This window comes from Aythya ferina, assembly GCF_964211825.1.
Source record: "Aythya ferina genome assembly, chromosome: 3".
In the NCBI taxonomy this organism is placed as follows: domain Eukaryota; kingdom Metazoa; phylum Chordata; class Aves; order Anseriformes; family Anatidae; genus Aythya; species Aythya ferina.
The window spans coordinates 36,419,388-36,440,657 of record NC_140298.1 but is presented as its reverse complement, the minus strand read 5'-3'; the positions used below and the strand labels follow the sequence as shown (position 1 = coordinate 36,440,657).

General features: G+C 54.3%; 1 protein-coding gene across 3 annotated transcripts in view; it reads left to right on the top strand.

The window, feature by feature from the left end:
• Positions 1 to 10,004: 10,004 nt before the first annotated feature.
• Positions 10,005 to 21,270, top strand: part of LOC311434586 (uncharacterized protein) — a 60,736-nt gene continuing 49,470 nt past the window's right edge. For 2 of the 3 annotated variants that reach the window (XM_084514838.1, XM_084514836.1), the window contains exons 1-3: positions 10,005 to 10,130; positions 19,173 to 19,235; positions 20,174 to 20,295. In XM_084514838.1, the coding sequence (XP_084370964.1) occupies positions 20,227 to 20,295 (69 nt within the window). In that variant the 5' untranslated portion in view covers positions 10,005 to 10,130; positions 19,173 to 19,235; positions 20,174 to 20,226. Of the gene's footprint in view, positions 10,131 to 19,172; positions 19,236 to 19,996; positions 20,296 to 21,270 lie in introns of those variants that run through there. The other variant, XM_084514837.1, reaches the window with a different exon arrangement.

The following is a 21,270-nucleotide window of genomic DNA, read 5'->3' as shown; positions in this document are numbered from 1 at the left end:
AGTGCTAAAATGTCAGCGTGAAACAGGCTGGAACAAATTAAGAGCACAGCGTCGTCACCGCGCTGCCCTCCGCAGGGACTGTGGCTGGGCGCTGCAGATGCAGCTCGGGGGACGGAGGGGCAGGGGCTGGAGGGAGCTTCTCAGAAGCCTTCGAAAAGCAACAAGTCATCTCAGCCCCAGAAAGGTCAAGGGAGATGCTGCCCACTTCACTGCGTGAGCTTACAGCAGATTCCAGGAACTAGTACAGAAAAAAATAATTACGACCGGCCACCTTCTAGTCACTGAGCAAGCCGGGCTGACTCCTTCTCTGATGTCACTCCGGTGACTCAAAGCGAAGAGGAACGTGGCACGAGATGCCTCGTGTCATGATGTGCTGCTTAAAAGAGGCCGACGTGCTTGGAGCAGAGGTGATCCTGAAGCGTTTTGTTACTTCCCTGAACTGTGCCACTGCATTCGAAGAATACCTCCAGCTAACAAAAAATGCTGAAGTCGGGCAGGGAGCACAGAGCTTCGACCAAACCGGCTGAAATTCCACAGCAGCAGCACCCATCCTCGATCTGGACAGGCTCTGGTTTAGGGAGGTTTTGTGGCTGGTCTTATGGCACGCTGCTGGACCCAACACAGCCTCAGCGCAGGGCAGTGGCTGGGAGGTGGCATCTCGGGGTCCCTTGGAGCCCCGCACCTCTTGGTCCTGCCTCGTCTGCAGGGCTCACGGGTGGTCGGGGCGGCTGTGACCGTCCTGCAAGGAAGGCTGAAAAGAAGTAGAGATGTGCTGTGTTAGTGTTTCTAGAAAACTGGTATGGGTGACGAAACCGCTCTAGAAAGCTAGTGTCGGTGACAAAGCTGCTCTGCGTTGTTTCGCTCCTTTCCAGAGCTGCTGCCGAGCTGGATGTGGTTACGGCAGACAGAGGAAAACGCACGGAGACATGTGCTTATCTATCAATCATGCCAGCTGCTTCTGGCATGCAGCAACCGGCTGACCACAGTCAGGAACAGAGGATGTAATCAGTTAGCAAAGGCACTCCTTTCTCAGCAAGGACGATAAGGATTGTTGGCAAGGCCGCCGAGAGTTACGGGAATAGAGGAATTGGCGAGCTGAAGTCACTTCCTATCAGCCGGGAGTCCCTGTGCTGGGAGCATTGTGTTTGCTTTCCTATTACGGCTCTCGCAGTTCGTCTGCATTCGTTCAGGCTCACAAGAGCACTCGCCCTGTCTCGGCAAACAGAAAGCTCTCGGCGAGACTGCCGTGGGCTTGGGAGAAGGATCCGGGCCAGCTGTAAGCGCTGTGAGCCACGGGAGCGATTCCTTGCCACATCCTCACACCAGCAAAACACCTTGCTGCGGGGAGATTGGCCCCTACAAAAAGTAAAACTGGTGTGACTTAATCAATGCAGGGAGGGGGCCCGTGCCAACAGAAACACTGCTTGGCCAACACAAACCCCGCTGCCAGCCGAGGGGCAGGCTGGCGAGTGTCAGCAACCCCCTCTTGTCAGTGTGGGAGGTTCCCCGCCGGTGAGATCACTCGGGGCTTTGCACCTCTCGCCCCAAAGCCTCACCTCCCGAGGGAGCAGCACCTGTACCAACAGAGGATGTGCACCCGCTGGATGCGGGACCTGAACATGGGGCCGGGTGCCCAAGCAGCCTGCAGAAGGGAAAGTTGCTGCGTTGGAGGGAGGCAACGCAGGTCTCGCCGCTGTGGGGGCGCCTCGGGAGCAGCTGGGGTCCTCTCGGGGGTCCACTGCAGCCTGGCACAGCGAGGAGGAGGTGATCAGGGGCCAAAAAGGAGCGCGTTGTCCTGCTGGAGGCACCTCAGGGCTAACGAGGAGACTGGCAAAAGCCAGGGAGGCGACAGGCCGAGTGCTACCATACCGCGATATCTAGTCCAGATTTCCTAGAGCTCTGGGTGTAGAGGAATTAAATGTCTCTGTAAGGAAAAAAACTTGTGCTTTTTGTTTCTTTTTTTTTTTTTTGGATGTGGGTGTGAAACTGATCTCTAACATGAATCCTTGACAGACAGTCAGTGGAGAAGGGATCTTTCCCGAACGTGTTTGTAAATATCTCCCTATATTGTTCAGCCTCACCACTGCAGGAGACCCAAGATGATCTGTGATTTCTGCAATCTCATCTGAGAGAGCAAGCGAGTGATTCCATGTGGTAGAGACACAGCCTGTGAGTCACAGCCCTGAGTCAGAGCGCCGGGACACTTCAGCATTCAGAAACACCACTAGTGACAGAAATCAGGGCGATGAGCAAGCAGCTGTTACTCATTCTCAGCTGGACACCGTAAGCGTGTTTGTACCAGTCGGTACGGCTCTGGATCTCCTTTGTCTCCTCTTGCAGACCTGCAGTCATCTGGAGAGCGTGGTGACACGGCTCACTTAACATGCGCCTCTGGGCAAGAGATGATCAAGTCTTGTCTCTGGCTCCCAGACTGTCCTGCTTGACTCTATTAGTCTCAGCACAGAGCTATCGTGGTAATGTTCACTTCAGATTACTTCTTTCCTCTCTGGACATCAGCTCCCGTTACGGACATGGACGCACTGATCATCTCGCGGGGTCAGGCAGGATCCACGGAGAGTCTTTCCCTCTCCTGGTCTCCATCCACCGACCCATGAGGTGGCAGTTTGGGTCAGAACAAGTCCCCAGGAAGCCCCATGTTTGTCCAGCCCCGGCCCTGCAACGCCTGTGCGACTGGTGGACTGAATTCTTTTCACGCCCCTCGGCTCTGGTGCGGGAAATGGTTTCCGAGAGACAAAGGCTCGGCTGTGTGCGTGCACGTGCGCGTGCGGCTGGGAGAGGGGAAGAATTAAAAAAATCTATTTCCAGATGGTTGAAAGGACGCGTAGCACTTTGCTGTTGGCAAAAACAACCCCTTTCATTTTCAGGATGTGTAAGGCAGAGAATCGCAGCTGGAAAAAAAAAAAAAAAGAAAAAAACAAAACAGGCAGAAAGAGGAGCAGTGGGGTAAAAATAAGGATTACTAATGAAGAATAGCCCCGCCGTTATTTGGAAATCCGGCTGCTTTCTTTTTATTTGAACAGGGGGGAAACGTGCTTGCTGAGGAGGATCTTTGTAGAGCGGGTCCAAGTGTGTATCACCGCATTTTCTTGTTCGCTTCTTTGCTTTGCGTTCCCAGCTCCAGCCTCACAGGAAATTCGGTCCCTGGCAAGCCTGGGCTCCAGACAGGAAGCGTCTTGAGGAATTTCTTCCACGCAGGTACTCTGTTTGCTTGGAGGGAAAGCACGGTGGAGATATTTACCACGGCTGGAGCTGACTCGCAGGATATTGTGCACGTTGGTGGAGTGGCTGGGAGCGCTCCCTGCCTGCAGCCACCAGCGAGCCGTGTTCAAACACCGCGTGCCGCCCTGCCTGCCTGCCTGCCTGCCTGCCTGCGGGGAGAGCGGCCGCACAGCTGGGCCCGATTCCCCTTCCCCTGACAGCAGCACGCCCCGACCGATGCCAGGGACGCTCGCTGGTGTCAGAGTGTCAGAGAATCAGCTCTGGGCAGCAGGTTTTTAGCACGCGGCGGATCTGCCCTCGTGCTGTGCGCCTCCGAGCGGCTATTTTGGCAGGTGCCTGTGTCCCAAGAGGGGCGAGCCTCCTGCACCCCTGGGCTCTCTTCACACACCCTCCCACCTTTCTCTGCAGGCGCAGAGCAGGCTCCTTCTGCCAGAGACGGGCTGGCCACGGCTGCAGCTGTGCTGGGAGCAGGCTGTGGAGAGCAACGAGGGGTGGGCGAACCTTCAAAGCCTCGAAGGGTCTCCTCTGCACCCTGCCCAGCCACGGAAACGTGACTGCGTGTGCCCCGCTGCGGCGTGGATGAGTTTTTTTCTGTTTGTTTCTGGGGCAGGAAGTGCAAGTGCAGAGCCTCCCACTTGATGCTACGGGTGGAAGAACAGATTCACAGACTCCCCTGCAGTGCTAGTGAAAATGCAGCTCTGGCCTTTGGTGCCCTTTGTTACATAAACACAAGGAGCGTAGACATATTAATCACCCTGCCATTGAGGGAGGAACAGAGCAGCAACCTCAAATGCCACCCACTCCCCATTCTCGCTCCCATTTGATGTTGCTATTTTAAGCCACACATTATTTCCTGCTGTGATTATATTTTATTTTTTTTTTAAACCCGGCTTCTAATTCTGGCTCTGAGGTAAGCTGTGACATACGTATCCCTCCTCTCCCCCTCCCCGCCTTCCTCCTCCCCCGGCACCCACGTACTCGTTATCGCCATCTTTTAGAAACTCTCTCCGTGCCTCGTAAGCAGCCGGATCCCGGAGGTTAGTTCTTGACTGCCCGGAAAAAAAGAAACAAAAAATAAATAAATCATCATCTCTCAGAAACGAGAGCTGCAGGGGAGAGAATCCACTGATGGGCCACGGCCTCAGCCCGGTGCTCATCTGATGGGAAAGGTCTCGCAGCAGCGGCACCTGCCTCGTGGGGCAGGGGACTCAGGGCAGAGCTCAGCGCCCCTGCTCGTGGTGTCTCTCCTGAGCCAGCTCCTGGTGGCCAGCAGGCTGCTAGCCCCAAGGCAAGCCAGCCTCACACCAACAGCTTCACGCCTTGCCCTTCCTGCGAGGGGCTCTCAGTGCTGCTGCGCGTGGCCCGCGTCTGCCTGCCAGGCTTTGCCGTGCTGCCAGCAGGCAAAAGTTTGTGCTTTCACAGCTTGGCTTCCACGCGGCTCCCTCGGGAGGGCTGAGGAGTCGTGTCCTGTCCCAAGAGCGGGATGCACGCGAGCTCTGCACGTCTGCATGGCGCAGCGCTCGACTGGAAGCAGCGAGGAGAGGGCTGCAGCCTGCACAGCCAGGCCACCACGGCCCTCAAACCCTCGCCTGCAAAGCGCCGATTTCCAGTGGAAGGGAGGGAGAGAGGGAGGGCAAAGGGCCCGGCTCATGAAACGGAGTGATCACAGCAGAATAAAACGAGTGGTTTTTGTTTCTTTTTCCAGCCTGCCGCGTCCCCACGGGCAGCTATTTTAAAAGTTCTTGCAGAATAGCGTATCCCACAACGGCGGGGCTGGGGAATTCCCCCCCCCCCCAGAGACGAGAACTCAGGAAGGATTCTAGTAAAGGGCCTTCACAGAACATCGCTGTGCTGGGGCGGCACGCCCAGCAGCTGGCAGCGCCCCGGGGGAGCCGTGTGGGATGAGGACGGCTCCCCAGGGACCCGAGCTGCCGCCGCTGTCCTCACAGGCACAGCCCCTCAGCCCCTTGGCCTGTGCGGAGGAGGGGGGATGGGATGGGATGAGGTTGGCTCATGCCGAGCTTCGCCCGCTTGCCGGCACCATCCTGCAGGCTGGCTGCTCCATCCACGCAGCCCCAAAGCCTCTCTTTCCTTGCAGGGCTGCCCTTCACCATTTGCCTTCGCCGGCCCCTGCTCCTCGCGCCGGCAGCTCAGCCGTGGCTCGTCCAGGCCAGGAGAGGCTGGGGAAGATGTTCCAGCGCGCTGTGATTAGATCTGCTCCTCCCAGGGCACTTCAGCGGGGTTTGCTCCTTTTTCTCATTCCGCACAAGGTTTTAAAAGGCTGTGTTTGTAAACAGCAAGCTCCATCTCGCTGCCTCCAGGGCATTGGGCTGGAGGCCAGGGAGGGATCTAAGAGACGACGGCAGACAGTTTTAAGAGGCTGTGGCGTCCGATCGCCGCCCGGGAGAGGGCACGCCTTGCAGTTAATAACCGCGGTGTCGGGAGTCACCTGCAGCACCGGCAGGTCTCAGCACTATTTTGTGGCTCCCTGAGGCCCAGCTTGGCTTTTACTGCAATGACCTCTGAGGGAAACGCTGGCTGTCCCGAGCCAGCCCTGCCAGAATCCACGGGGAGTAACGCTGCCTCAAACGCCTGTAGGAGACCAATGCCCCGCGATGACCAAGCAGCGCGGCGGACGTGTGTTTGCGCTTGACACGGTGCTGGTTAAATATTCGCCTCGTCCCACCTCTCCTTCCCACAGATTTGGGGAGCTGGGTCACGTACGGGGACGTGGGCGCTCCTGTCCTACCGGGGAGGCGAGGGCCTGCTGTGGCTTGGCGCCTGGTCACCGAGCACAGGCGAGGAGCGAGCTCAGCCAAGCACAAGCCCGAGCCTGTCGGTGTGTCCAGAAGTGCTTCTCCCCACATACTTTACCAGCAGGCGCACGCTGGAGCTGCCAAGCTCCCAGGAAGGTGAGAGCCTGGAAAGCTTCTGGTGGTGTGGGCAGAGCGGGCAGCGCTAACGCCCTCAGCACCCGGGCTCGTGCTTCCCTGTACAGCTGCGGCCGCCGTGCCCTGCATCCCGAAGGCCCAGAGCTGGGAAGAGGGAGGAAAAAGCCTTGAAGGATGGCTCCTTTAAGGGAGGAAGCCAAGAGGGCTGTGAGGGAAGGGAGCTCTGGAAGCTGTTTCTCGCTCAGCGCCTCAGGGGCTGGTTACTAAATTTGGTTCCTGGGCTTAAATAATGCAGCGTGGCAGAGCCCAGTGGGTTTGAACGTTGTCATATCCACATAATCCTCTCCTAGGTGGCTGAGATCCCTTGTTCTCTGCCGCTGCTATCTGCACAGGAGTTTGAATGCGATGTGAAACATCATCTTAAATAATTATAACTAGCAGAGAAGAGCCAAAGCTGCAAAGTCCCATCAATTTCCAGAGTGCTCCGTCTATCTGTGTAATTTCTAAGGTGCCAATCACCGAAGCATCCAAGCAGTGTCTCATCTGGATCCAAACTCCGTTGGTGCTCATGGAGGCTCGAACCTTAGCGTTTCATGCGAGCCCATCTCTAATGAGCAAGCCCAGGGACAGAGCTGCACACTGCGGGCAAACGAGCTTCTCCGTGCTGTTGAGGTCTTTGTGATTTACTGACCAAAAGTCCAGTCAGTGGCTGGAGGAGTCAGGACCTCACGGTCACTGCTGGCCCGGGAAGGATTAAATCCTCTTCCCAGCACTGCCCAGCCGTGGGGCGAGATGCAGCCACCCCTCCTCGTAGGTCCAAGGCTCCCCGTGCAGAGACGAGGGAGGAGCACGAGACAGGAGCCAGCAACGTGGCTTTGCACCACGCTGGAGAAGGGGGAAGAGCGTGACGTCCCCAGCTGTCTCCCAGCTGACCCACTGCCCCCTGCTTTCTGCAGACGTGCTGAAACACATCGAGACCTGCCGGGCGACCTCTCGCTGCGAACACAGCGAGCATTAACAGTGGCAAAGGGACTCACCCCGCTGAGCATACTGAACACACCTGGAGTGAAAATGGATTAAGCCTTTCCTTCATTACCAGGGAAACAGTATTTGTTCCTAATGAGGATCTGCCAGGTACAGAGCTACTTCCCTCCCCGATCCGGTGTGACGCCTGGCAGCAGGTTTTCACGGCAGAGGTTTCTGGGAGAGATGCTTTCCAAACCCCATTTGCAAGCACCACATCCGAGTCCCTACAGAAGAGTCCTCTCCCTGCCTCCCCTCATTGATCAGCCCTATCCTCCTTCCCCCATGACTGCCGGGGTATTTTTAGTGGTGTTGAATAAATACATGTTAAATATTTCTCCATTAGTGACATGTCAGAAATTAAAATGACATTAGCTGGAAAGCCTGCAGCAAAGCCAGCTTCATCTAGGGCACTTGCACACAGCTGCCCAAGAAGCCAGGAACAATGCTAGCACAAAAGTCCTCTTCCTTTAATCCATTCTTATTCTCTGCAGACCCTTCCTGCTCCTTTCTCTCCGTAAATCCTAACGCTATCTTCTGCTGCTGCTTACTCACCAGCTATCCCCGAGCCTCCCAAGCTTTATGCCTGAGAAGAATCTCTGGGTGATGAGGTTTAATCCTCTGCAGTCACAGACATCACGTTAAGACATTTCTTGAGTCCCCCAAAAAAGGGGGTTGGATTTTTTTTTGGGCCCTTGCTAAGTCCACCATATAGCAACTCCAAAACTGCTTGCATAGCTGGAACTTCAGTGTATCTGCAGTTAGATTTCTCCATCCATACCCGTGGCTGTGTTCATTTTATTCCATTTAATATCTGCCCTTCCACGTACGCTGTCTCCTCACCTCGGCTAGCCTTCGTCCCTGACCTTAAGCCATGCCCACCGTCAGGCACCCTGCTCCTTTATTTCAAGCCCTATTCCTCCCTAGACACCACGCCTCTCCCCCACTGCTTGCGTTGCTTCACTTCTCCCCCACCCCATGCTTCCTCCCTCCCTTCTCACCACCACCCCCTGTCCTTTTCCTGCTCTGTGCCCCTCCTCAGCCTGCCCTGTCTCCTTGTCTCATCCATCTTCCTCCGAGATGGACATCTCTGCTGTCTCTGGTGGTTCAGGCAAACAGCTCGCATCTCCTCCGAGTTGCCCAAGGCAGGAGCTTGCTCTCCTTTGATGCTGCTCCCTCAGGTGCCTGGTGTGGATCAGCTTGGCATCCAGAGCTTGGAGAGAAGCCTGCACAACGCCAACAGCCCGCGCACCGTAACAGGAGAAGGTCAGCTCGGGAGCTCTGTCACAAGGCAGCCCTGGATAATGGATGAGGTGAAGCTCGAGGTAGAAGACACTGACAGACTGCAGCTATCAAGCAAGCAAAAATATTTATAGCTGTGAACTGCAGGGCGACTGATTGTGCAGGGCAGGGAAAAGCTGCCATTAGGGAAGAGGGAAATTGCAAAACAAACATCCCCTTTGGGTATTTAGTAGCACACCCAAAAGATTAACATTGATTATACCTCCCTATTAAGGAGCAAGATACTGTGCTGTTTTCATTAACCAGGTGGACTCCGGATCCTCGGCTGCTTCCCCCCAGGTATCAGGTGAGACATCAGGGCTGGCGTTCCCCGTGGCACAGGGTTCGGCTCTGCTGGTTAGCAGGCTCACCCTGAGGCCCTGCTCTTCAAAGGTAGTTAGGTTTCAGGCACCTGACATTTTTTAGATGCTTAAATCTTTCGGGGCTCTGAGCCTTAGGAGCTAAGAGGGCGACTACGAGACACCAGATTGCCTGGTTCCAGTCTAGTGAATGTCAGTCCTGCTGGATAAATGTTGCCGTTAAATATCTGCACGATGTCAAATCCTTCTCCGAGGCTAGGTCATGCTGCAGTTGCCTGGTGTTGCCTCTCTTTACCCTTTCTTTCTGGAGGAGCGGGTGATAGCCAGTGTCAAACTCCCGATAATGGCTTTGACAGACCGTGTGGAACCGAAATCATTTGATAGCTATTAATTCCTTCAGACAAGCCAGCCTGCTGCTTGGTGGGTGTTTTGTTTCACCTGGGGGGCGGGTCGGGGACATGGGGAGAATTGGTGCCTTTCCCAGACTTGCACAATGACAGGCTTGGAAGTAGGCCCTGTGCAATTTCAACTGCTCCGCGTTGCAAGCGTCGGCTTGGGGGCTGCTCACCTTTTGTTGTGGCAGGGGAAGGAGGTGCAGGGAGCAAGCTGGCTGCTGTGGCTCGGATGCTGTGGGATTTTAGCAGCTCAGTGGCTTTTTCGTACCGGTTCTGAAGTCACAGCTTTCCCAACACTCGGCAGTCAGTGAGGGTTGCGTGCAGGTAACACCTCTGTTCCACGGTGCAAGAAGCCTGCGGAGACAGAAGCAGGAAGAAGAGGTTGAAGAAATTGCTTCCTCCACCAGTCTCCTGCCTAACGACCCGCCTGAAGAATTACGCAGAACTCAGACCCTTCCTCCAGGCCAACGCTTCCCAGAGGGAAGGGAGATATCCTAGTAATGGAATAGACTCCTCCTGCAGGCTTGCGACCAGTCCTTCATTAATGACAGGATCTGATCCTCCCCTCCCTCCCAGCTCAGCACCTTTAATCTCTCTGGAATCGAGCCAGGCCTCTCCGATCTAGGAAAGCAAGGGACTAGCTTTCTCCGGTGAAGCTCTGAGCCAGGAGAAGCTCCTGTTTGTGCACCACCACAGTCCCACTCAGAGCTGGCTTGCTGTGTGCTGTCATCGTTGTGATTACAGAGCACAGCTGGCCAGCATCACTTTCTGATGGTCATGTTTTAGGTCAGTTCGGGGTTTGTAGTCTGAGCACCTGGGATTTGATTAAAAACCCCTGTGACGAGGAAGTCTTTAAGAAGTTGCTCCACCAAATTTTGCAGCTTAGCAGTTCTGCTGGAGCAGGCAGGGGTGGTGTGGTGGGCGCAGTCCTTTGCTGTTTCCGCAGGCAGAATGAGGCAGCCCTGTCTTTAAGGATTCAGGTAAGGCTGCTGGGGAAAGCCATCCCGGGGGGAAGACTCCAGTCGCCTGAAGAGCGAGTAGTAAAGCGAGTGGGTGTGAACAGAAGTGCCTGAAGCTGTTTTATTACATGCCCGGTGCCTTGCTCCCCAGGGAAGAGCTCCCAGATAGCTGCTGGTTTGGCTGGCCCCTGCCCTTTAATCTGAGTGTGCCCAAATGGGCCGGGGGCTTTATTTTTGTATTACACGTTGCTTTCCTCCCACTCGCTAGAGCTTTCCTCCTATATGCCTGTGGCTGCTTTTGATGCTTCTCTCCCCTCTCCTGGCCTCTCTGTTGGGCAAGCTTTGTGGTTTGCCACCTTTCCTTGCTTCTTTTCCTACATCTTTGATGGTACAAGAAAGCTTCTGGTTGTTTCTCTGTTTGCGTTTCACTCTCTGTGGGGTTGTGTTTGATGTGCTAGGAAAATAGCACTTTGGCTCTTTTGAGTCCTATTCAGTAGCAAATTAAACATCTAATAAGGAGTGTTGCAGCAAGTGAATGCAAGGAATAATGTGAAAAGGATCTGTTCATTCTTCATATTCCTCAGCGTCATGAAGACAAAGATATTTGCTATTTCCCCTCACGATAAAGCTATCGGCTGTATTTACTTTGTACTCTGTTCTTAGGTGACAAATTTTATCTGACAATTTCCACGAGCCTTGCCAGTGCTATTTATTTAAATAAATTTCACATTTGCTGCTGTGCAAAAGGCAATTCTCTCCCTTTTGCAGCTTGGGGAGCCAGAGTACTTAAAAGCTAATTAGCTTTTGCAAAACTGCAGCATAAACCAGCCTTAAGAAAGAGAACATGAACCTCACAGTCCAGCTTACCCCTTTCATCACCTTCGTTAATGGTGTGTTCTCCTCCTCCGGTTAATCAGCATTCTGATTTTACTTGAGGTCATGATCATAAAAAGATCCGATTGTTGTTTTAAGCATCTATAATTAAAATGTGTGCCTACATGGTGACCTTCCTCACGATGTTCCAGCCCCTGTGCAGGTGCTAAGATGCTTGCTGCTGTACTGAAAACAATGAGGCTCGGGGGTTCAGAAATGTGCCTGAGGGTTTGGGAAATGAAAGCCCATCCTGTAATCCCATTTTTTTGGTTCTTATGGCCTTGTTCTGAGCCTTAGACAACGTGTTTCCCTGGCTGTTTGCCCCCATCGAGTTTCCTAGGGTTTGGAGGAGGCGGTGGTGCTGTGCAGGTGACCCGTCCATCTGCTTGTGGGTTAACTCTGTCACCACAGACCAGGCTGTGTCCTGGAGTTTGGATAACAGTGTTACGGCTTTTTTTTCCCCCTCTCTACTAGCTTATGCTGTCAAAAATATGCGATCACCCCTTTTCAGTAAGGGAAACAGCTGCAAACGGCAAAACAGGAGTCGGAATTGTCTCTGTGGTGTGCAATGGCTCTAACGTGCCTTTCCTGGAAGAATCCCACTCTGCCCTAGGTGGCCTGGGGACACTGCCGAGTGCCGGCTGCGGCGCTTCCCTTAACCCAGCGGGGTTGGAAGGGGAAGGCACTCGGCGAGCCCTGACAATGGGAAAACTCTTGGCAGGGGCTTGCGAGCGGCCCCGGTGTCCCAACTCCTGACGAGAAACGGGCTGCACCGCCGCCAGGGGAGCCCACACCGGTGTGCCCGGCGATGTGGTGGCGTTTCGGGGGAGCTGCGGGCTCCTTGGGGTGTCCCTGCTGGGGGTGACAGCGCCCTGTGTGTGTGTTTGTGGCGTCCCCTCGCCCCGCCGAGCCGCCTCAGGGCGGGCAGCCTCGCCCCGGCGGCCGTTACGGCCGTTACAGCCGTTGCGCGGGCGCGGGCGGCCGCTGCTGCGAGCCGCTGCTGCCCCCTGCCGGGAGCCCGGGTGGCTTTGGGGGGGGGGGGGGATTGTGAGGGGAGCCCCGTGCCCACCCGCAGCTGCTTTGGGTTAGGGAGATCCACACAGAAATCGCAGAAAAAGTCGCTCTCCAAACACCTCTGAGCGTGGAGGAACCACGCGCAACCCAGTTGTGAAAATTGACCCCCAGGTTTTCAGTGATTCAGGGGAAAATTGCCTGGGAAGGCAGAAACTTGAGGTTACTGCGGAAGGGAGGATGAAGGCGCTTGGAAGCCGGGACTGCTGATCAGTAGTCAGCCAGCAGCGTGAACGCCTATCCACCACGCTCCTGCCAAGAAATCCTTCCTACACAGGCCAAACTTGATACTTTTTTTTTTTCCTGATATAAGTACATAAAATTCTACAGAAGTATATACACACAGTATATAAGTATATGCATAGATACTCTATGTGATACAGATTCTGGACACATGGATGCCAGCAAGTGTTCTGTGGTGCTACATCTCCATTGCCTATGAAGCTATTAGCTGATTCCTGTTAATTTATTCTTGCCATGGGTTTGGCCCGTGCCAGTTCACACTCTTCCAGACAATTCCCAGGCATGGCTCAGGGAGTCAGCGTGGGCCAGGGGCTGTTCCCAATAACCACTTTGGATCAGACTGTCTTGCTCGAAGGATTAAAGAGCTTAATGTTATGGGTGCAAGCCATCCTGTGCCAGGGGCCTCAGTGCCAGAGAACAGTCCTAGGCACGTTTAATTTACTGGTATAGACGTAGTCTGGGAGCCCAAGGGATTAGGCAGGGGTTTAAGGGTTGCATGCCTGGACTTAGATGCTTGATTTCTCCTGAGATCCATTTTATGGAGCATTGTGTTTTTTTGTGGACATGGGCCTTGGTTGTTTAACTCTTCTGCCACCTTAGCTAAGAAGCATGGACTCCTGGTGATAATGATCTTTTAGAGATTTTTTTTTTTCCTAAATAGCAGATGCTGTGGAAGGTAAAGTGTGTTGTAATTACACTGTTGTATCATCACTGCCATCGTGACAGTGGCATATAACAACAGTGAACTCTGTTTAATTAACATTTTTGTTATATTTTTAGGAACAAAGGTACCCAAAACATAAGAGGGGAAAAATAAAAAACATATGAGACAGCAATTTTTCAAAGGCTGCCTAATTTTCACCAGGCTGTGTAGAAAAGAGCTTTCTTTGCCTTCAGGTTAAACCTGGAGATTGTAAAATTACGCTAATTTTGCTATATGAAATTACGGGAGATTTTACAGAGGAACACCACTGCAAGTGTGTTCAGTTGTACCAGTCCCGGTGGTGTAACGTCTCTTGGGAACGGTGCTCTTGAACGTTCACTGTGTGAGTGGCACAGAAAGGTGTCTGACAGCTGCAAACCTATGTTTATGTGCAGGAACATAATTTCTTTGGTGAGGATGAGAATTAGAGTGCTCCAAGTCGCCTGACCCATCTGTCTGGTCTAATCATAGCTCTATTCTTGTACCTCTTTCTGGCTGTTAACCTCTTTGACTCTTACTATAGCCTGAGCTTCATTTCCATCAATGCAGACACCACATTAGCATCAGAATACGTAGGTCAGGGCTTGGTGATGAGCACTGACATAATGAGTATCTTGTTACCTGTGTGAGTCTGGTGGGACCACCACTGCACTACGTGATGTATGACTTGGGTATCCATCTGTCTGTCCCACCCACAGCCTGCTCAATGTGAGTGTACATATTGGGATGGCTCTGGTGCTGTGGTGATGATTTGCTATCGTTCTTGTTCTTTGCCACACAGCTACGTGGGTCTCCCAGAGGCTGAATCCCACGCACCTGCTGCATGTGCTCCTGTGTGAGGTGTGAGCAGGCTCACCTGGGGGAGCTGATGCTGTGTGTCTGGGCTCATTGCCCGCCTACCAGGGACCCAGGACACAGCTGAGTAGGAAAAGTTTTTCAGAAACAAACTCCAGAAAACTATCACTGAATAAATCTAGCAATGCTGGCCGTGGTGTGGAAGATAAGACCATTTATTTCTGCATTGCCCCACCCGAGTGCAGTCAGGTTGTGTAGAGGCACTGCTTCTGAACCCGTTGAGGGCCAGGACCCTGGTGGCAGGCTGTGACAAGTGCAGTGCCCCTCGCACAGTGCTGGGCAACGAGAAGGCAGCCCTGGGTGGGATTTGGGGACACTGTCCCGGGCTATAAGCGCTGAGGAGGGAGCATGTGGAGCTTGGGATCATGCCCCTGGCTGCCTGCCTGGGAGCCACCCAGACCTTTGGCTAGCAAGGCGCAGCTTCCTGCTAGGTACTTGCGTATGTGCTCGTCAGCCCGAAGCGGCTCCGAGCTGCTCTGTGGCAATCCCAGTTCCTGCCATCGGCCCACGGGAACTCAGAGCTGGGAAAACCCCCAAGCAACTCACCCACCCGCCAGGCCTGGCTGGGAAGGGCTGAGCTGCTTTGGAGGCGAAGTCATGGTCTCTTGTGCCCCCTGGGGACGGCTGGTGTGTAACACAGGCAAGATGAAGCGTGCACGGCTTCTCACTGGGTTTCTCCCAGCCGGGGACCCTCCGTGGGTCAGGTTTATAGGCCAGGAGCCAGCCAGCCCCTGCCTCTGCTCTGACAGTGCCTCCTAGCTCAGAGGCTCTACCCTAGGAGCAAAGGGACGTCAGGGAGGAGTGTGTGGTAAAATGTCCATGACGTTATTCCACTCCTGCCCCCTTTTCCTACTAATTTTAGTGCTAGCGTGCTTGCATGCAGAGCTTGCTGTTTCTGATCCCGAGCTCATTTCCTCCTTCCCAAGGCCGTTTTCATCCTTGTTTATACAGCCATGCTGCCTGCAGAACTGTTCCAACTGGGATTTCTGGCGGAGAGCTTGCCAATAACTGTCCGTAGTTGTAAGAAACCGATAAAGGTTTCAGCATTTGGCCCTGGCTTTTAGAAGAGCCTGGGGAATGCACAGATGCAGCGTGGCGTTGGAGTTCAGAAAGCAGAGGACAGATGACAGGCTTGTGACTTATTCTTGTTAGAGAAGTCTTCCTTGGCAGGTTTAGTGATCTAAGCCTTTGGGGCAGAGGCTTCTGAGGACAGGTCGTCTTGTTCTCCTCCTCCAAGTGCCATTTGACTGGGTGCTCGGACCCCTTCTGCTGGCTTCTGGCTGGTTTGTGGCCACAAACCCTGAGTCATGAGAGCACTCTTTCTCCAGCTATTTTAAGGGCCGTGTGTTTTACTTCTGAGCCTTTCTCTGAGGACTCTGCTATATTTTTACTGCTGCAGAGGCCTCAGGCAGTACTCGTGTGCCTCTCCCCAGCCTTCCCTGTCGCACTAAGAGCATCTCCACAGCACAGGTTTGCCCAATGGCTTCGGTGGACACAGAACTGTCGTCCCCTGACTGAAGAGCTGGAGGTGGGGTGCGTGAGGCTGCTGGGCAGTCCTGGCAGTTCTGTGAAACATCACTGGTGTCTGGCTGGTATTTTCTGATGGGAATTTGAGAGCTCTGGCCAGGCCTGCGTGAGGCACTGTGGCCAGGAGCCCCCCAGGCTGGCTCAGTCAGGTCACAGTGTGAGTGCAGCCAGGCTGTTTGCACTGAGGCACCCTGCTCACACCAGGGATGAACTGCAAGACAGCAGGACCAGACTTGCTCCTCCTGGAAATTCTTCCTGGAATTTCTTTCCCCAGTGAATATGAACATGTCTGTCTTTTTTTTTTTTTTTTTTTTTTTACCCCACTTTCCTTGGAAGTACTGAAACTGCTCATAAAAGCAGATTTAGATGGGGTGCCCAGCTAGAGGAAGTGGGAACCCTCTTTGATGTCAAAAGCTGTCTTGTTTATACACTTGGTATGAGCCCAGAGGCTGTCTGGGCAGCCGAGAAGTTCTGAAAAGGAATTTTCCCCCATCAAACTAGCAACCATAATAATATTTTACCCTTCTGCAGAGAGCGAGTGCTTGTTTCCTCGCACTCGTTCTTCTGCAGGAGCCTAGGCCTCTTCTCTCTGATGCTGCCCTTCTGTAGTTTGAGGTTTCTTGTCTTTGACCTAAGGACTTTGAGTCTGAGGCAGCTGATGAGTAGCCTGGCCCTCTCTGGGGGGTGGGATGTACAGAGTGGATGGTCCATGCATCTCTAGACTGACCGCATGGCAGGGCTCAGGACTGCTGTGTGATCCCAGCTTGGGATTGTTACCATTGAGGTGTTTGAGAAGAAATAGGCATCAGGTGGTTGCAGTGAGTGTATTTGGAGCAGAGGAGGTCAGAGACCCTTCAGCCAGAAGTCATTGTTCCTTTTTGCTTGCCTTTTTGAGGAGCCAGGCTGTCCTGCTGCCCTGGAAGTGCTCCCATGCACCCCACAGCCCCGTGGATCTTATGGGTTCCCCTTCGGGGTCCCCTTTTGCAGAGGAACAAATGTTGGCAAGCACCAGCTAGAGAAGCGTGTAAACTGATGGCAATGCTGTCTCTCCCTGGTTCTCCATGCCTTAGCCACATGCTGACTTTCCAATTGGCCCTAATCATTTGTGGGGTGAGAGCAGGCACCAAGGGGATTGATTATAACAGGTATGGGGCTGCCCAGCAGTGCTGTTAAGAGGATCATCTTTTTCTTACTGCACTCATGTGGCCTGTGCTAGCATGGTCAGTGCTTCTCCATCAAAGAGTAGGGGTCATTAATTTCGGAACACCTTTCTCTTCAGTTTCTCTTCTGCTTCCTTCCCACTTGTGTCAGTCAAACCAGCATCCATAAAAGAATGTGCCCTGGATGGCTCATCACTCAGAAGCACCAGGCATCCAAAAGGGGACAGACGCCTGTCAGTGTCAGCCAGCTGTGACCACTCCTTCCTGACACTCCCTGAATGTCTGAGGTGTCTGAGTGTGACCACAGCTGGTTCAGTTTCGGGTTGGATCTGCCATCTGGTTTGTAGCTGTTAAGGTAACAGCGGCCTCTTTCCACCTGTGGGCACTTGTAGCCCACTGTGAAAGGCTGGCGGTGGCTCGTGGACAGAGCCCAGTGCCCTTTGCCATGCAGAATGCCCCAGCTGCCTCTTTCCTCAGTTGTACTGTTCTGCAAAAAACTCTCATGGCTTTTATGGGCTCTCTGCTTTCTACCGATGCACGCTGAACTGCAGCTGAGGCAGCTGGAGGATGGTCCTGCTTGGTGGCACTGTTCAAGACGTGCCCGGCTTTGCACCCACATCTCCAGGCTCAGCTTTCATCCCGCTTCTGCCTTGCTGCTCTCCCTTGGCAAGCGGATGCTCCTTCTGTGCCCGGCACTGGCTGCAGCTCTGCTCTTCCTCTCTGACATCGCCCACAATGAGAGGAGATGGATGGATTTATTTATTTTTTTTTTTCCAGTTCACCCATCTCCTTCTCCTGGTGTAATAAGGGGCGATGCCCAATAGATGGCACTTGAGCCTCTTCCCAGACGGGGCATGCTCCTGTTGCGGCACAGGGGAAGGGAGCCCGAGGTGGGCATCATCCCCAGGTGGTTTCCAGGGGTGAAACCAGCGCCCCTTTCCTCGTGAGCAGGCTTGGCTGGGCCTGCCTGGTGGGGCCTTCTGCACCCACACACACTCCTGATCTCGCGTCTCACGGCGTGAGCTGTACACAACGGGGAGCACAGGGTGCAGAGGTGTTGGGTTGTCCTCCAGGCACAATGGGAAACAGCTCGGAGGGATCTCTGCGTTAAACTAATCCTCACTGCGTTGTCTGCACCCATCCTGCTGGTCAGGATCCTCTCTGGGGAAGGTGGAGGAAGCTGCGGCACCTCAAGAGCAAATGCAGTTCTCCAGGAGTGTTTTCTCCATGCCAGCAGCAGGCAGTGACACGTGGGTTTTGTGGAAGTGAAGCAGGATCCTGCCACAGCCCTCTTGCTCTCTGTCACCACAACGCAATGTGTTCTTGCAGGGGAAGCTTGCCACCCACCTTCCTTTGGCTCCTGGCCTGGCTGCCAGGATCTTAAACAGGTTTTTTGAGCAGTGCTGGAGCAGGCGTGTGGCCTTGTCATAAATGTTATGCAATGAATTTTTTCATGTTTTTATCAACTGACCAGAGGAAACTTGGCCCTTCTGACGGGGTTTGAGATTTGGGTTTGGTTTGAACCCAGTGTTCAGATCAAAACCCACAGGAACCAAAAAGCCAAGCAAACTGATCACGTGAAATGCTTGGGAAGCGAAACCACTGAATTTTGCATAGCTCCAGCAGTGTGATCTGGTAACAGGCTAGGTTACATGCCGGGGCAGCCTGGGAGCATGCAGCCAGGGGCCAGGAAGTACAGCTCGTGTTCTTGGATCTTCCACAGCTTTCCGCTGTGACCTTCAGAAAGTCACTTCAGAAAGTAATTTTTCCCAGTCTTAGTTTTCTCCATTGGAAAAAGGAGAAAACTTGCTCCTGGAAAGTATTTTGCTATTTTGGTAATATTCTGCAGCCCATGTGTGTGTTTCTGATGCATGGTGCAGCAGCACAGCCCACTGCGCCCAGCTCGTGTGTCGAGCCTTGTTTTTGGGGCAGGGATCGCATGAGGAGGAAGAGCTGTGACAACAGGTTGCAGCTCTTCTCTCTGCAGGGGCTTCTTTCACTACAGGGCTCTGCAGTTGCTTGTTGCTGGCTGCAGCAGTGCATCCCTGTACTGTGTTCAGAGACGGATTCTCAGTCACCAGGCTTTTGGATGTACCTTAGTTATCAGCTAGGGGTCAGGAGTAACTCATACCTCACAACAGATGTGCTGCTGCATGCCTATATGGAGGATTTCTGCTTTCCTCTGGCCTCTTACTCTCTCCTGTCGGAGGCAGGGTGCCAGGCTGGTGAGCTGGTATATGCAGTTACCTGTTGTCCTGTGTTCACGTGATAAGGAAACAGAAGAACCTAGGACAATGAATGGTGACTTAGGGTCTTGAGGTTGGATGGTGAGTTCAATTTGGTGTGGACTGGGGGGGGAAAAACACCTGAAAATACATCCACAGTGTGAATGCAGAATTCAGAGAGCAAATACAGCTTTACAAATGAGTTAGTCTACTGCAGGCATCTGAGGTGGCACTGCTCAGAAAGCAGGGACGTCATTCTCTGGCTCAGACTCCGTGCCTCTTGCAGTCTTTCAAGAAGAGCACTTTGCTAACCGGAGCTGGCCCGAGTCCCTTTCCCCTAAATCGAAGATATTTTTCTCTTCTGCAGCCAGCAGTTTACAAATGCCCTTTCCTTATCTTGTTACAGGCGTGCTGGCTGAGAAGGAGCAGCTGATCTGTTCACCAGCCTGTGCTGCTCCACAGCTTGTAGGTGAGCTCTGAGCCCTCCTCGAGGCTGCCGAACTTCTCCCAGGAGAAAGGCTGGGACACAAGGCTCTGCTGGCCCCAGGGGGCTGGTAGCAGGTGAAGGGAGCCTTTCACCCAGACACAGGGCATGGAGCCGGCAGTGCCTAAAAGCCCTCTGTTAGTCCTGCAAGCTCGTGCCTCTGTGAAACCTGCCGGTGGCTTTCTGTGGGGTCAGAGTGGCTGGGAGCGTATCGGGCAATCCCCGGTAACTTTTTGCTGGCTGTTTGTCCAGGGAGGTGCTGGGGACCTGGCCGGGGACACGGAGCCCTGGAGAAGCGGCTGCTGCAGAAGAAGAGGCCGTGGTGGTGGCGGCTTCCACCTGAGCACCCAGTGCTGTGCCTCAGACCTGGGGGATCAGTGAGGTGTGCGGGACCCTCTGTGGGTCCCCCTGCTCAGGCAGGGCCACCTCCAGCAGCTCCCTTGCGGACACCCCCAGGGACGGCTCCCTCGGGGCAGCCCTTGGCAGCGCTCCCCCCCTCACAGCACCGCGGCGCTCCCCGCTGCCCGGAGGCCCCCCCCGTGGCTCCGGGCGACCCCCACGGCCTCTTAGACCCCTTCTCCATCCCCTCCTTCCCCCTCCCGGGGGGCCGGGGCTCCTTTAAGCGGAGGCCCGGCCCCGGCAGCGCCGCGGCCCGCCCCGGTCGCCCAAGGGGCGCCGCGGCCCCGCTGCGGGCAGAGCGCGGGGCGGCCGCGGCCGTGCGGGGCCGGGGGGTGCGGGCGGAGGGAGGGGGGGGGGGCTGCCGTGAGCGGCCCCAGCGGCTCCTCAGGAGGCGTGGAGAGAAAAACCACCCCCCTTAAAAAAAGGAGGGAAGTTTGGTGTTTATTTATTATTATTATTATTAAGGTGTTGGGAAGGGGGGGCCTCGCCCGCGCCCCCCCCCACTCCCACTCCCCAACCCCCAGCCCAGCCGCTCGGTGCGTGCGTGTGCCGAAGCCCCCCCCGGCGGCTCTGTACCATGCTGAAGGTCCTCACCGAAAAGCTCAGGAGCCAGACTCTGAACGAAATCCAGCCCTTCCAGCTGAAGGTAAGCTCTCTTCTGCATCGGACAGGTCCCGGGCGCCGGGGCTGGCAGCAGCTCCCTGCCTCCTGCTGTGAAGTCCCCCCCCCGAGCCTGCTCCAGCAGCTGATACAGGTAGAAGGCAGGTAAAGGCAAATGCATTTGGCATTTCTCACTCTACAAGTGTTTGCTTTTAACGGGGTGAGCCTTTAGCAGCAGAGGCAACTGCGTGGCTCTCCAGGTAGTTTTTGTGTGCGTGTGGCTGTAGCTGAACCCCCCTGTGCTGGGTGCTGGGCACGCACGGTTTGCCTGCAGTGCCTTTCGGCTCAGTATTCGCATTGCTCTCCCTTCTGGTCCAGGAGGCTGCAATCTGAGCTGAAGTTTGCCGGCTGGCCCCGTGCGTTCACCCGTGGCTTTCCCAACTCTGCTTATGTCCTTGTTTAGCATTCAGACGGCAAGCTGGGATCATGGATCCGGGATAAAGAATATCCGAACCTTTCCTGCTAAATGCATGGAGGAATTTCTGAACCGTATGCGAGGGGGGCAAACATGGAGTCACAATGAGCTCTGTTACAAAAGGTTGCCAGGTTTGATTCAGCAAAAGTGCTGAGAATCGAGGGGTACCCCCTCAAATCAGCAAAGTTACTTTGGACCCGCATCAGTGCTTGCTGGAAGTGTAGTGCCTGGCCCCACATCCAAGCAGGGATGTGGGAAAAGTGGCAGCCCTCGTTGCCTGGGATGGGGGCTGGGGCTCCATATACCAGGCTGTGGTGGAGCCTTTTGTATGTGTTACACAGAGGCGGATTGCAGCGCGTCTGCACTTCTGCACGGTCGCTCTGGACAGGCTGATGGCAACTTTGTTAGGAAGGGTGCTGGTGTTGCCTCAATTTTCTGTGCCCGTGTACTTCTTCCAGAAGATCCTATCCCTCCCGGGGAAGGAAAATTTAGATCTCATTGTTAGAAATAAAATAGATGTTGCTTTGTGGTGAACGGATTCAGTGC